This window comes from Denticeps clupeoides, chromosome 15 (genome assembly GCF_900700375.1).
Source record: "Denticeps clupeoides chromosome 15, fDenClu1.1, whole genome shotgun sequence".
Classification (NCBI taxonomy): Eukaryota; Metazoa; Chordata; class Actinopteri; order Clupeiformes; family Denticipitidae; genus Denticeps; species Denticeps clupeoides.
The window spans coordinates 15,014,202-15,029,936 of NC_041721.1; the positions used below are offsets into that span (position 1 = coordinate 15,014,202).

A 15,735-nucleotide genomic window follows, 5' to 3' on the forward strand; every position below is an offset into this window, starting at 1 on the left:
CTTTGCACACTCTTGGCATTCTCTCGATGAGCTTCCAGAGGTCATCACCTGAAATGCTTTTCCAACAGTCTTGAAGGAGTTCCCAGAGGTGTTTAGCACTTGTTGGCCCCTTTGCCTTCACTCTGCGGTCCAGCTCACCCCAAACCATCTCGGTTGGGTTCAGGTCCGGTGACTGTGGTGGTAAGGTCTCTTAACCTTTTGTTAAGTACATAACTCCACATGAGTTCATTCATAGTTTTGATGCCTTCAGTGAGAATCTACCAATGTAAATGGTCATGAAAATAAAGAAAACACATTGAATGAGACGGTGTGTCCAAACTTTTGGCCTGTACTGTATACATAACAAATGTATGACTGTATGAAATGTATGAAAAAATGTTTTTTTGTAAAGGACCATTTTCAGCATACAAAGCAGACACACACTACCATGCATGTCAACACTTACAGTAGGCATTTATATATTGAATTGTAAAAAAAATGTATGGTTGCTTGGATAATGTTTGTGGGCATGTTTAATTAACCTGGTCACTTTTTCTTCATTTTTGTTATCATCGTTATAGTTTTTTATTATTTTTTTATCAGGACCCATATACACCTTAACATCATTTTTGAAATATTTATTGTGCTGATACATACACGGACACAACATGAATCCTTACAAAGGTTTACAACAAGCCACAATTCCATGGGAATATAAGCACTCAGTATTGCGGTTCTGCTTCTACACAAAATCATCTGAATACTACAAAATAAAAACATAAACTAACCATCTAGAAAGCTACACCAGTAAACACTGCTCATTTGAATGGAAGTGGAGGGAGGCAACCATGAATTAATTATTTTTTCTTTATAGCTCAGTCATCAGTTTGGCATTAGAGTTCCCAGCCACACTAGCTCTAATGTGTGCGGTGTCTGTGCACATCTCACTGGCGCCCTCTTTTGGCCGTTTGTGGTGATACAACAGAAAGCACTGGTGGAGCAGGCAGTCGTCCCAGTCTTCTGGGAAGAGCAGCAGCAAGAAGCCCAGGCAAATGATGGACAATGCGATAACACGCACGCTGTTGAACTGAATGTCCTCTGCACATCGGTCAATAACTGGCAAAAAGAACAGTGAGTGATTCATCAGTTGGTTGGTCCCACAAGAGCAAATCGTACACTACAGCACATGACAGATCTACATTTACATTTATCAGGGACAGGATTAACCCTACCTGACATTAAATTCATTTTAAATGTAATAAAACTGCAATGAAAAACATAAAAAAACTTAAGAACAATAATGTGGGTCCGTCTACTGTACGGATTCATCAATTCTGCAGGGGTTAGAAGTTGGTGACTTACCAGCATTAATGGGTACACCCAACACAACCCCAAGAGAAATCAAAGTGGGAAGTGTTGCCAAACCACCAAAGTTCAAGAGGAAGTTGAACACTACAGAAAAATCAAGAGGAACAAGGAGGTGTAGGCCTCTCAGAAGCATGAATATGGCATGGTGAGTCTGTGGTTGTATGAGTTTACTCTACTGTAGCCTACCTAGCAGCAAACCAGCCATCCCGCACAGCCATGTCCAGGGCACAGATCCAAAGTCCTCAGCTCCAATGAGAAACAAAAGAAGGAGAAGGGCGCCAACAAAGACCAAATTGGTGCCTCCAAGGACTGTCAGGAAAACTGCAGCTTCCCCAAGCTCCACATTGCCCAGGTGGAGCTTGAAAAGAACCTGCAGAAGAAGAGCCATCCGGTGTCACAGCTAAGAAAAATGTTCGCAGGACTTCATTTATTTGTGCCACAAAAATGATATCACACGAAAGGTGCAAATCGTTCACCTTGTGCAGTGCGGTTGTGGAGGCGGAGCCTACCACCAGGGAGATACCAATCACCGAGTAGCTATGGAAGCCATCAGCGTATGTCATCATGACTATGCCAGCGATGGCCAAGATGGCTGCTACAATCTGGAGGTAAAGAGGATGCCCAGTTTACGATTTAATCCTACAACTGCACTCATTTAAAATAATTTTGAAGAGAGCCCGGATAATGAGTTGGAAATTCTGTGGCAAGGATGCTCCTCTAACCCGCACTCCCATAAAGCGTTCCCGTAGGCCGATCCAGGACAGCAGGAAGGCGAAAGCACGACTGCAGCAGAAGAGGGCCGACGCGTCGGTCGCAGGGATGCGACGGAGGCCCTGCAGGTACAGGTAGCCGGTCAGGGCCCAGAGCAGGCCAAACGGAGCCACTCGAGCCAGCAGCGCCCTGAGTGTTACACCCTCGTCACCGAAAAGCTGGCAGCACTCCCTGCATTGAAGCATTAATAATATAATATAGCCATGCAAATTAAGCAATATCTTACCAGCCCAGACTGAGCACACAGGTTTCAATAATTACACACACACACACACACACACACACTATTTGCCCTTTGTGTAGTATCTTCTATACAAAAGACTTTACATCTGACTTTAGATATAACTTTACAACATATTAAAAGAGTAAAGAAAAGACTGCCTAAGAAACCACATAAAACATAGCATAACACCATTTAAGAAACACGTCACACTGGGTTAAAAGCCAGGGTGTAAAAGTGAGATTTAAACATAGTGATTGACGGTGCCTGCCTGACACTGATTGGCAGGTCATTCCATAGACGTGGGGCGGCCACTGCAAACACCCTGTCACCTCTGTGCTTGCACTGTGACCGAGAAACAGACAATAGTCTCTGGTCTGAAGACCTGGGAGAACGGGGTGGAGTGTAAGAACGGAGAAGGCCTGACAAATAGGCTGGAGCCGAGCCATTCAGTGATGTAAAACCAAATAAAATCATTTTAAACGGACTCTAAAACAGACAGGGAGCCGGTGTAGTGAGGCTAAGATCGGGGTTACGTGACCCTGCCTGTTTATACCAGTGAGAAAATGTGCAGTTGCATTTTGTACTAATTGTAGGCGAGCTAGAGATGTCTGGCTCATCCCAAAAAAGGCGGGACATAATGAAAGAGTGAATCACTGTTTCCAGATTTTGGTTGGAAAGGACTGGCTTTGCATAATAAATATTGTAAATAGCACTTATTCATACAAAAGAGGCTGCATTTCTGCATCTACATACTTCGGAGCTGATTTGGTTATTTGCGGGGCCTGACAGAATTTTAAAATATGCCATCAACATGTCAACCTCACCTGAACTTCTCTCTGGGCGTCTGCCTGTGGCGGCTGCAGCTGAGGTGGCCCAGGTAGTAGACCGGGAAAACAAGGCAGTTCCAGGAGGTGGAGAACCAGGTGAGCATCATGGGGGCGTTCATTCCCCTCACAATCAGCTTGGCCAGCTGGGTGGAGCCACACCACGAGGAGGACACACATATCACCAAGACCACGCCCCACAGAGCCTCGCGTAGGTGAATGGCAGTAAAATACAGGCAGGACTGTAGACTTTGTTTTCTGCTTTTTCTCTGGGCGTGGCCACCACCTCCATTTGAGGGTCTACAAGTATCAGAGGTAGAGCCTGGAGTTATGTTCCCGTGGTGCTTGTCCTCTGTGGAGAAAGACTTCTCAGTTAGTCTATTATTAACAACTCCAATTTCAATGAAGTTGGGAAGTTGTGTAAAGCGCAAATAAAAATGGATAAATAAAATGATTTGGGAATTCTTTTCAACCTATATTTTAATAAATACACTACAAAGACAAGATATATCATGTTCAAACTGATAAGCTTTATTGTTTTTTGCAAATTTGCCTGAAACACGTTCCAAAAAAGCCACACTTTTCACAACATCCCAACGTCCCAACTACATTAGAATTGGAGGTGTACATAAAATGTTCCACAAACATTTTTTTCCCCTCATTCTTACTTTTTAAAAGGTCATTTAAAAAAAAAAAAAAAAAACTAGGTCAGTGCTGAGTGAGGAAAAAACAGTTCTTGTTTCTTCTACCACATCAGCATGAATTATTCACATTCACTCTTTCTCATCCGAGCTAATACTTTTGCTGTGTAAAGATACAACGTTTTTACTAGCATTAATGGTCAGTGTTACCACTATTCAATACAATCCAGTAGCAATATGCAAGACAAAAAGATACCCATATTTAGCTGATACTCATATTTAACCCATATTTAAGCATATGACTGTCTTTTATATTTATTGTTGCATATTAAAAGGGACATTTTTAACAGAAGATAAAACAATGTCAAATGTGATTTGGAACACACTTGTTTACAAACAAGAATGAGGGGAAATGGGATAAAATAAAGATTTTGGCCACAATTCAGTACATACGAAGGCCATGATCTGACAAACAGCACCGGGCCCTTGTTTGGCCCAGAGACCAGATTATATATATAATCTGGCAGTTGCCAAGGCAGAGCAAATGTTGCTAAAGTGACATAAGAGAAGAGGTTGAAATAAAAAGGCTTTTGATGGGTAGTTCCTGCAGATTTTGCAGACAGATTCTGCTTTGGCGACTCTAATACAATGACCGGGTGCTCAACAAGAGCCTGAAAATTGATTTAGGAACAACATCTCTGGCACTCAACACAAGATTTTCTTTTTCCTGCTAGTCTTCAGGAGGTGAGGCCTCCTCAAGGAATTCCACCTGCCTGCAATGCTTAACCAAAAAGTCTCCCAGTTTACAAAACGACCTCTGGTAATCCCTGGTTCCTCCCCCTATCCAAATGCATGTACACTAGGTGGATTAGCAACTCTGTAAGAGTGAGTGTGTAAGTGAATGGTGTGTGTGTGTGTGTGTGTGTGTGTGTGTGTGTGTGTTTGTGCAATCTGTCTCCTGGGATGGGCTCCGTGAAGGATAGCAGTTGGGATTATCTATCCATTTTCCATTTTAAATCCATGTAAAAAATAATTAACCCTTTGTCTGTCATGATTCAGCAGAGACCGGATCCAATGTGAAGACCTGTATAAATGAAAAAACTAAAAAATGCTGAATTTAACTAGTGCAATTATCTCTGCCCATCAGACGAATACAGTTGCCTACAGAGAGATCAGTGTGGACTGCATAAAAAAATAGCTGTCAAAACTCCATACACACTTTATAAAGTTGCATCACTTCACAACGTGTCAAACTGGGGTGAAATAATGTGTGCTGGGCTGCAAGGTTCAAATTGATGCGGTGGGCGAGGTGACAGTGTGGATCGATGCGCCTCGCTGCGACTGTCAGCAAAAGGTCCTCTGCAATCTCACCGGTAGCATTCATCATCCTGGCTGGAGGTGATGCTCATGCATTTTTAAATAACAAAGTGTTGCCACGTGCAACTTTAAAGTGAAAGGGATTGTTTTTGTCATAGTGAAACACTACAGCACAGATTACAGTGACACACAACAAAATGTGTCCTCTGCTTTTTAACCCGTCACCCTTTCAGTGAGCAGTGGGCAGCAATGACAGATGCCCGGGGAGCAGCGTGTGGGGTCGGTTCTTTGCTCAAGGGGAGCTCAGTAGCAACTTGGCAATTCAGGATTCGAACCCACAATCTTCCAGTTAAAAGTACGCTCCTTAACAGCTGGGCCAAAATTGCCTTTAGCTGTAGGAAGTAGTTAGCTTGTGACCCCAGAGACAATCTCTAAAACAGAAACAAAACCGAATCCCTAAATGTCCCTGTTAAATGAAGCGTTGACAATGAATCCAGATCTGGATCGGAGCTTCTGGTATGGGAATTAATACTGGCCATGTTGCCATGTTCGCTCGTTTAACACTTTTTAAAAACTTTTGTGAGTACATATTTACGGTGTAATTTTTATAGGTGAATTCGGGCAAGGCTCAGGGAAAAGGGTCACCTCCAGGAGCTGAGCTCCAGGGCTGATATCCGTAATAACCGGTGATTCTCAGTATTCGCTCTTCTATGGACGTCTTGCCCATGTCCTCCACAGAGCGGGATGACCTCAGGTCTTCTTTGATGTCTTCATCCACCACGACCACCAGAGACTTGAGCCGATGGAGTTGGGGGCTGATGTCGGACAGACGCCGTGGACTCATGTCTGCAGTGGCTTTCATGACTCTGGAAATAAAGAAATAGTGTAAAATAGCCAAACAAACTCTCACTTACTCACTTTCCAGAACCATTTAGTCCAGGGAACACACACACACATACAGTTCACTCACACACACGCCAGCATGGAGAGAGTATGCAAAATCCACAGACACAAGGGCCGAGCCAGGATTTGAACTTTCAAACATGGAGGTGTGAGGCCAGGTAGTTTTACTAAAAATTATTCATTTAATTTTCAGTCTGTGGAGCACAACACGGGTGAGGTTATGTTATAAATAAAAAAAGTTGAACATTTGAGTCTCTCCAAAGCATGGAGCTTTTTTTATGATGCCAGGATTTCACTCTCTTTGCTTCTCTCCACCACCTTAAGTTAGAAAGTGGGGACGGTTCCCAACAGTCCCGAAGGTTGATGCTGAACACCTTCTTATCATGCACTCATGTTAATGAGCATCTCATCAAGCGGCTTTTGATGATGACAATAATGAACAAAGCCGCCATGAAGGTAAAAAGAGGCGAGTCTGAAAAAACAGATTCATCAAAGTACTTCACTTTGTCCTGATACGAGAAATACTAAATGCGTTTCTTGCATTGTATTCCTTAAAATATGCTCCAGCTCCACAATCTCCATAATCACCACAGAGTTGGTATTATACAGACACACACACGTGCACGCACATATTTCTAAATGATCACGAAGACAACCACTGTAGGTTCGCCGCATGCCTGCTGCACCGCTCTGAATTGCTCTGCACCAGACAGGTGTGAAAGTGCTGCAGTTAGAACAGCAGCCAACAAACAGGGCTCCACAGACAGGAAGCGGGGTGGCGTGGAACGGACCTTTCCCACCCTTTATATACTCCAAAGTACCCCGGGACATTTTCAACGGGCAGATTTAAGCCAGTTGTGCATGCGCTGCAAGTTTGTTGAAGTTCCAACCCATCTGCCATAATGTAGAATCCTATAGAGGATTCAGTATGTCTTCCAAAGCGTGTCCCTTGGAAGACGAACACTCCCACATCAAGTACAACCATTTAAAGAGGGCAAAGCACCATCCTCATGCTTGAAAAACACAGGTGTATAAAGCACTTTACCTTCCCGACGGGATGCTGGTCGGGGTGCAGGTTGCAGCTTCTGCATCACCTCCACGCATTATGTGCGGGTCTCGTCCCGTCCTCGCAGTCTGGCAGCATCTGGCGTCCGGAGCCGGGTTTTGAAAGATGGGCGGGTGGTTGGGTGCGGGAGCGACGCAGCGATGGGGCTGGATTGATTGGGAAGAGCCTTTGCCACCACGGGCTGCGCCGCGCCGAGCAGACCTGTGCTTAGCCAAGCAAAAACTCCTGATGGGGCTTATCGATAATCAGGCCGGTGCCTTCAGATGGAGAATCCCATTGGGGCGGGGTGATCAGGTCCTTGCAAAGAAGCCTGCATAAAATCCTGCAAGTCAGGCCAGAAGTGCATTTCTGACATTTATCAGACACCCTTATCTAAACTGACTTACAATCAGTAGTGACAGGGACAGTCCCCCTGGAGACACTCAGGGTTAAGTGTCTTGCTTAGGGACACGATGAAAGAAAGTGGGGTTTGAACCTCTGACTTTGTGGTCTTCTGGTTCACCCACTAGGCTACTACTAACTTATTGGTTATCAAGAGTGTACTAGATCATCTCAAGCACAGGGGGACATACAGTTACAAAGAAATGAAACGTTACACAATTATTTCTGGGTTACTGCCTTTATTTATTGTCTACATGGGAATGTTAAGGTTCAGATGACCCACAGGAGAAAAGAGGACGAACATGAAACTCCTGTAAACTAGCCTGAACAAAAGTGCTTTTAGGGTGCTTCTAATGGCCCTCTTCTCGTCATAAACGCCACAGGTGTAGAAGGGTGTGGTCCCTTCTGCAATTTCACAACAGACAGCAGCAGACATGGTAGTAGCAGTACCACAGATATATATTAGGAGCCTCAAGAAGCCACATTGCTGGGTCGATGAACGTAAGTAGTATAGTTAATAAGTGTAGTTAGTTAACAGAAAGCTTAACTGGAGGTTGTAACGTGTGCTTACTAGGTCAAATGGAGTGACCAGAAAGCACCTCATGTTTTTTGATAATCTAGCGTTCCAGCGCGGCTTCCCCACACTCAACCCAACTACATTGCATATAGATAAAAATGTCAATAGAATTGGTTTATTCTTTGAATATTGCTCACTCTCAGAGAATTTCCACAGACAGGCATGATGCCGAGGAGTAAAACAATATTACATGTTTCCCTTTCGTAATTCACAAAGCTCCAGCGATGAGTTGCATTTATTGTTGCTGTTATCGCTGTTCTCCCTTCCGTACAAGGCAAAATGAGAGCCTGCATACATTTGAATAACATACATATGTTAACATAAAATGCATGACCTAAGGTGCATTAAAATAAAGCACACGTAAAAAAACAGGCCAAATCTCTGTGGATACCGAAACATCAAATCCTTCAGGAGGTAGCCAGAGGAATCCTGCTTCAGATCATGGTTCACATGGTTGCTTTGCATTCTACTACCCAACCCAACACTACCCAAACTTAGAATAACTTTTAAAAATACATTTTAATGCAAGACACCGTGACACCAGACTCTTTCACATAAAACTCTTCCCTTGAGGAAGATGTAGCGCATAACACGAGATAGACGTTCTTAATTCCGTCACTGGCCAACATACTGCAGGTCACTCCAATTAAGACCCTGTAACTACTCATTGCAAGTCGCTTTGAATAAGGCCGTTTGGTAAATGTTATTAGTTTGGGGGGTTTAGTTCCAACAAGACCAAAAAGTCAGATTTAGCTCATAAAAGTACAGTGTGTACAGCCAAAAAATATGGGTTAGCTAGCTGTTTAGAGTGGTAACAATAAATTTCACAGCAATTTTTATGCTGACATAAAATTCCCCTTCGGATTCTGTTGACAGTTTCTTTCTGAATATTTTTAACTTTTCTGTTTCTCGATGTGTTTATCATTTTTGTGACTTTCTCCGGTCCACAACGATAAGTGTCATGGACACAATGGTAATAAGTGGGTTTTGAATTGTGATTTGGTGGTCTCCTGGTTCTTAGTAAAGTGTCTTACTACGCTGCCAACACCTCCCTTTGAAATTGTTCCCTGGTGCTACTAGAAGATGGTATCACATAAACAGAACGAAGACGATAGCTAAAAACTCACGTCAAATGAGCATTTCCATTCAGTCATGAAAAAAATGTCTGCACATTTCAGTACAGATAATAGGCCCCTGTGTTAAAACTGTTCACACTAAGTTGCAATGCTATCGCTTTGCAGCAGAACAATCCCTAAAGACCCCCCCAAAGTGTAACATTGTCCAACCCTGAGTTCCCAAGTAAGACAGTGGATTACGGAAATGAACTTTGCTAGGATAAGCAAGTACAATGCAGCAATCAAATACAAGCGCTCATCTAATCATGGGGTTGTGATTGACAACGGTGGACGAATCATTAGCCTGTGCTGAGCCGTTTATGTAGGGGTCATTCTTTTGTTCGAGCGAGGATGCCTGGTCTGTTACGGACGAGAAAGAGAGGTGTTCGTGGTCGATAATGGTCAGCCGGTCCTCGGCCTTCTCCTTCTTAAGGTAGAACATCTTCCTTAGTTTCTTCATCTGTTGCAGCTCGCAAAACGTCTCCAAGACCACAAGCATGGCTATGAGGCCTAACAGTAGGTAGACTGAGGAATAGAAAGAAAAGTCATTAATTACTCTGAGGCACACAAGCACCTTTTTCATTTTAAAATGCTAATTCTTTTTTTTTGGCAGGTCTGTATGTTATAGCACAGTTGCTAAGCTTCTTGTTTTTTCTCACTGTGTATAAAAGATGAGTGAAGAACTCACGGGTGATAGCCAGTTTGTAGAGTTCACGGAAGCGCTGGTTGTAGCCTTCCCCAGGAACGTAGTCGCCCAGGCCAATGGTGCTCAGGGAGATGAAGCAGAAGTAGAAGGACTCCAGAAAGTTCCATTCTTCCTCCAGTGCGGAAAATACAATGGCGGGGATGAAGAAAAAGCAGGACAACGTGATGACTGCTAGGAGGGCTGCATGCACCACTGACACCAGTGACTTGGATATTCCCCAGCGTGTGTGGATGTAAGACACAGGCTTGCGAGTGATGTAGACCATGATCCTCTGCACGACGGCGGTGAGGAAGAGCAGCGTGAATGGGATTCCCAAAATGGAGTATATAATGCAGAAGGCTTTGCCTCCATCGGACAGTGGGACAGTGTGGCCATATCCTGTAGTGACAGACAGACAGGCATATAAAATCATTGGTAAAAGTTTTTTATATATAATGCTTAAAGCCTTTCCATAGTTATCCATAAGTAAATATCTAGTTTAAGTTTTAGGTTCTGTGAATGAATTAATCACACAGCTTCACATTCTGATGTATACAATAAATAATGGCCCAGAACTAATAACCCAGCCCTAATTATTTATTATTTATCCCACTGTGCTTGTAGTGATCTAGTACACTCTTAAAAACAAAGAACCAATAAGTGTGGTAGTAGCCTAGTGGGTAACACACTCACCTTTGAACCAGAAGACCACAGTTTTGAACCCCACTTACTATCAAAACATGTCTCTGAGCAAGACACTGAACCCTGAGTGTCTCCAGGGAGAATGTCCATGTAACTACTAAGGCGCTCTGGATAAGGGCATCTGATAAATGGCAGTAATGTAGTAGGCTTTCTTGTTGCTCCATGTCATCTAAATACTGTAGATGTGGCTATAAGTTGAACTCTGGCGCAGTGAATGTTGACAAATGTCAACTATATTTCACTTCAAATGACATGGTTGCATTAGAGCTAACATTACACATTTACTCTCTTGCCAGGTCCATTCTGACCAGTCAGTGTACTGGTTGTTCTCCTTTGGGTGGAGGATCATTGCAAATTTGCTGAAGACACCACTAAGCTTAACCCTTGGAGAGGTTGGTGTAACTGGAAATGTGTCATGTTCGTCACAAAGAAGTCAAAGAATCTCTAGTTTAAATGGTAAAACAATGATAGAGAAAATCACATGGAGCAAATTTGTATGACCGTCTACACTCCTTTAAATCCTTCGCCGAGCTCTTTAAATGCTTCTGTTACATAAGCGCAGAGGAAAGCGGACAGACTGTCCTTCACATACCCTGTTCCCTCCCTCCCACGGCCACAGTATGAGCAGATCAATCATGTGCGAGCTCTGGGTCCTCTGATACGTCGATATAGCAGGATTAAATGAAGGTCCTGGCAATAACGGAATTAATTCTCACACTAAATGACTGTTTACTAATGTAAACAATGGTACACATGTCTACACACCACACAATATATGAAAAGGTGAGTTGATTTCCGCTTTCCTTGCACGGTAGATAAAGTACTGTCTAAGTCAGGGCAAAATGACTGTGAGTGCTCCGACATGTGACTCCGCTGTCGCAGTTCCGTATCACATTTCATCAGCATTCTTACAGGTCAGGAGAGTGTGTGAGCACAACAGGGCGTTTCACTGAACCAAACGTTCTCAATGTCCCCCTTCCAAGGTGTGTACCCAACGCCACCTAAATTTGTCTTCTGTACTTCCTTATTGTCTTTCTTTCTTATTTGAAAAGGACAAAGGGTGTCATGTTAAATATCCCAGGTGATGGAGGCTACATAATACACCTTGTGACCTTAAGAACAGTAGCGAAACCGAGCCCCGTTTTCAAACTCATTTATGTCACTTCCTCATTCTGGAAGATTTAAACCCACTTTCTTCAACACATCCCTTGCACAAAGAAGCACAAGCAGTGTTGCCAGACAGCAGATTCAGGCAAAAAGATCTTTAAAAAATGCACAAACACACATACACATAAACCAGCTGAGAAACATGCGATAAATATTTTACTCCCTTGACTAATTCATAAGATCCTCCATTTCTCAGAAAATACCAAATACAAAACTGCCCAATCTGGCAACCCCCAGCACTGTCTGTGTTACGTCCTGGTGTTTTTGGTGTGTTTCTGTTCTGTGTTTGTGTTGTGTTGTGTTTGCAGGATGCCTGGTGATTGCAAATTGAGCCTACCTGTTCCTGCTGTGGACAGTCAGAATAAAAGGGGGCTCAGTTTTCATTTTCGGGGCTGCACTTGAGGTACCATCCACCCGGTCACCTCCCTAGCATTTCCTGACCACATCACTTCCGGTTTTCCCTAGGAGGCGACGCAACTTGTTGTGTCTGCCTGTTTGTCAGTGTTTATTTTCTCTTTTTTCCCGTTTTGTTCGTCATTATTCATTGTAATTTGTTTTGTATGTATTTCTAATTTATTTGTTTATTTGTCTTTTTTGTGAATAAAATACTTGTTAAAATTTCCTTGTTTCATCTTAGTAGTTTTTTTGTTTGTTTGATTGTTTGTTATGGGCCATACCCCTGAACTGGCACGTAACATGTCACAGTCATGTCACCACTATCAAAAAAATAAACAGACAGACTAGAGTTCTGACATTTCTGTACCAATCAAATACCCTACATTGTAAAACAAAAACCTATATACCCAATCATCTTTAATTTCTCAGACAGACAATATGTTTGAAGAATGTGAGCTCGAGTGAACTCCAGTGCTGCACGGTGATAGGATGCCACCAGCCCAATAAAACCATGTGTGAAATTTCACGGTCAACTGCTAGTGGCATTACAGTGTAACTCAGCCACGGAAAAACACTGAGCGGTGTCGGCAGAAGTCAACAAGGCGAGGTCCAGAAAGATGTAGATGAACATAACTGTTGTGGAGGAACTTGACTGGCCTGCACAGAGCCCCGACAGAACACCTTAGGGGTGAATTTGAGCGGAGTCTGTGTGCCAGGCCTTCTCGTCCAACGCCATTGCCCGACCTCACAAATATTCTTCTGGCAGACTGGTTAAAAATTCTCCATAAACACACCATCCCAGAAGAGACGGAGCTGCTATAGCTGCAAAGAAAGGGCAAATTCCATTCTAAAGCCAATAGATTAAAGGTCACATGCATCCCAATACTTGCGGCAGTATATAAATGGCACATCTCCTTTTGTGTCTTTCTGTTGTATGTTTTGTTGTTGTTCCCTGGCAGCTTCTGATGTGGCAAGTTTACTGTGGGTAAGTGTATGTGTTCGTATGTCTGCATCGCCTCTGACGCTATTCCAAGCTGAAGAGCACCTGATAACCGTATCTTAAACTCTTAGCCCGCAAATTTCGGCCAGACAAGTTCATGTTGTTTGTATAAACATATACTGTGACCTGTACACGCTGTGCTCGTCACAGCAGACCAGAACATACGGTACGTGCCATTTCATCCTCATCCAATCCTAAACGTCAAACGCTGTGTCCAACAACTGAAGGGAAATATATATATATATTTAAATATAGATAAATCACCGTGCGAGTTCAGAGCCTTACGGTCAAGTTCAACTTCAGAGCCTTATTAGTGTGAGAGGTGTGATGAGAGTCTTCTTCACAGCCAGTTATATTAACCTCATATTAAGGTTAAAGGTCAAGTTATAGGGTATGAACAGGGTAAGCAGTGTAAGTACTGGAGGATGCGGAGGTTAAAGGGCACGTTATAGGGTATGAACAGGGTAAGCAGTGTAAGTACTGGAGGATGCGGAGGTTAAAGGTCACGTTATAGGGTATGAACAGGGTAAGCAGTGTAAATACAGGAGGATGCGGAGGTTAAAGGTCACGTTATAGGGTATGAACAGGGTAAGCAGTGTAAATACAGGAGGATGCGGAGGTTAAAGGTCACGTTATAGGGTATGAACAGGGAAGCAGTGTAAGTACTGGAGGATGCGGAGGTTAAAGGTCACGTTATAGGGTATGAACAGGGTAAGCAGTGTAAGTACTGGAGGATGCGGAGGTTAAAGGTCACGTTATAGGGTATGAACAGGGAAGCAGTGTAAGTACTGGAGGATGCGGAGGTTAAAGGTCACGTTATAGGGTATGAACAGGGAAGCAGTGTAAGTACTGGAGGATGCAGAGTTCAGCTAATAAAAAAGAAGAAGGATGGCTGGAGGCGTGCGAGGACTCACCTGTGGTGGAGAGGACGGTGCTGGCGAAGAACAGGGCGGAGGTGAAGTCCCAGTTCCAGTTGGCGGACGCGTTGTTCAGCACGGACACGCCGTAGTTGCTCGCCTCCAGCGCCCGCTCCAGGAAGCGCTCCAGCTGCCGGTCGGACACGCAGTCGTGGTCCCGCAGGAAGCGCTGCTTGAGGGCGCGGAGCTCCGCTCGCAGCTGGTCCTCGTAGGGCAGCTCCACCAGGGAGAAGACCACCGCTCCGAACACGAGGTACAGCACGTAGCCCGAGAAGAGGAACGCGAAGCACCACGTCGCCCTGTTGTCCTGAAAAAGGCGCATGCACGAGCTGCCTGTAAGGCACTGGAACATATTTGATATGAAATGTAAAAAAAAAAAAAAAAAGAAAGAAAGAAAGAGAGAATAAATAAACGAGTTAAACGTCTAAATTAGTCCAACGCGACGAGCTGTCTGTCTGTCCCTGCTGACCTCTCCTGTAACACTATATGATGCGAGGCGTGACGTCACCGGTATCCAGTGGCTGGTCACACCTAAACACACACACACACACTCTGAAAAAGAAAAGAGCACGGGAGTGTCGTAATCTCACCGACAAAAGTGTTGTGTCAATATTACTTGGGAGGGTCTCGCAGATAAAACGATGCTAATTACACGTGGCTAATGACACAGATGAAGAGCCGGCGGATGCGGCTCTTCGGGTTTCTGGCAGACCAGAGAGCGGCTCACGTCGGCCACGTTTCACAGTTTATCACTAAAGTCATAAGTAATAAATTTTCTGTTGCAAATGGAAATGAAACACAGTTAAATAGCTGCTAAAACGTGTCTATCGACATCGTTGACTTGTCCTTGTCCTCATTACTTTTAATGGACTGTTTTCGTTTGTGACCTTTTGACCTTACTATTAACCCACGATCCTTTTGAAGCTGTGAGTAAACTACCACTCGGCCATCCTCAGAACATTTCCACAACTGTAGGCCCAGCTTTTGTGGGAAAATCTAGTGCATGGGAGGGAATGTGTTGACATCACACGTTCCACGGGTGCTGCAGTATTCAGGACGAAGGACTGGTAAAACCAGTCTTAAAGTTTCATCGTCAAAATAGGACCAGTATGTTTCTACCCACAGCTCTGCCAGTGAACCAGAAGACCACAAAGTCACAGGTTCAAACCTCACTTACTACCATTGTGTCCCTGAGCTCTGGATAAGGGCGTATGATAAATGCTGTAAATGTAAATGTGATGTAGATGACCATCATCCTGGTTAAGTATATATATATATATATATACAGTACAGGCCAAAAGTTTGGACAAATTTTCTCATTCATTGTTTTTTTTTTTTTTTCATGACCATTTACGTTGGTAGATTCTCACTGAAGGCATCAAAACTATGAATGAACACGTGTGGAGTTATGTACTTAACAAAAAATGGTGAAATAACTGAAAACATGTTTTATATTCTAGTTTCTTCAAAATAGCCGCCCTTTGCTCTGATTACTGCTTTGCACACTCTTGGCATTCTCTCGATGAGCTTCAAGAGGTCGTCACCTCAAATGGTTTTTCAACAGTCTTGAAGGAGTTCCCAGAGGTGTTTAGCACTTGTTGGCCCCTTTGCCTTCACTCTGCGGTCCAGCTCACCCCAAACCATCTCGTTTGGGTTCAGGTCCGGTGACTGTGGAGGCCAGGTCTCCACTTTTTGTTAAGTAC

General features: G+C 43.7%; 2 protein-coding genes across 2 annotated transcripts; both read right to left on the reverse strand.

Annotated features, from left to right (window-relative positions):
• Window positions 1–847: 847 nt before the first annotated feature.
• slc35f3a (solute carrier family 35 member F3a) lies at window positions 848–7,187 on the reverse strand. Its single transcript, XM_028955297.1, has 8 exons — window positions 7,072–7,187; window positions 5,779–5,989; window positions 3,166–3,530; window positions 2,070–2,289; window positions 1,824–1,949; window positions 1,534–1,717; window positions 1,342–1,431; window positions 848–1,095 (listed from the first exon to the last, which is right to left on the reverse strand). Exons 1-8 carry the CDS (start codon window positions 7,128–7,130, stop codon window positions 848–850), a joined length of 1,503 nt encoding a protein of 500 aa, XP_028811130.1. The 5' UTR covers window positions 7,131–7,187.
• A 529-nt stretch (window positions 7,188–7,716) lies between these two features.
• Window positions 7,717–14,428, reverse strand: kcnk1a (potassium channel, subfamily K, member 1a). The gene is made up of 3 exons (XM_028954588.1): window positions 14,030–14,428; window positions 9,854–10,249; window positions 7,717–9,690 (listed from the first exon to the last, which is right to left on the reverse strand). The coding sequence occupies exons 1-3, from the start codon at window positions 14,382–14,384 to the stop codon at window positions 9,422–9,424; spliced, it is 1,020 nt and encodes a 339-aa protein (XP_028810421.1). The 5' UTR covers window positions 14,385–14,428; the 3' UTR covers window positions 7,717–9,421.
• Window positions 14,429–15,735: the final 1,307 nt, after the last annotated feature.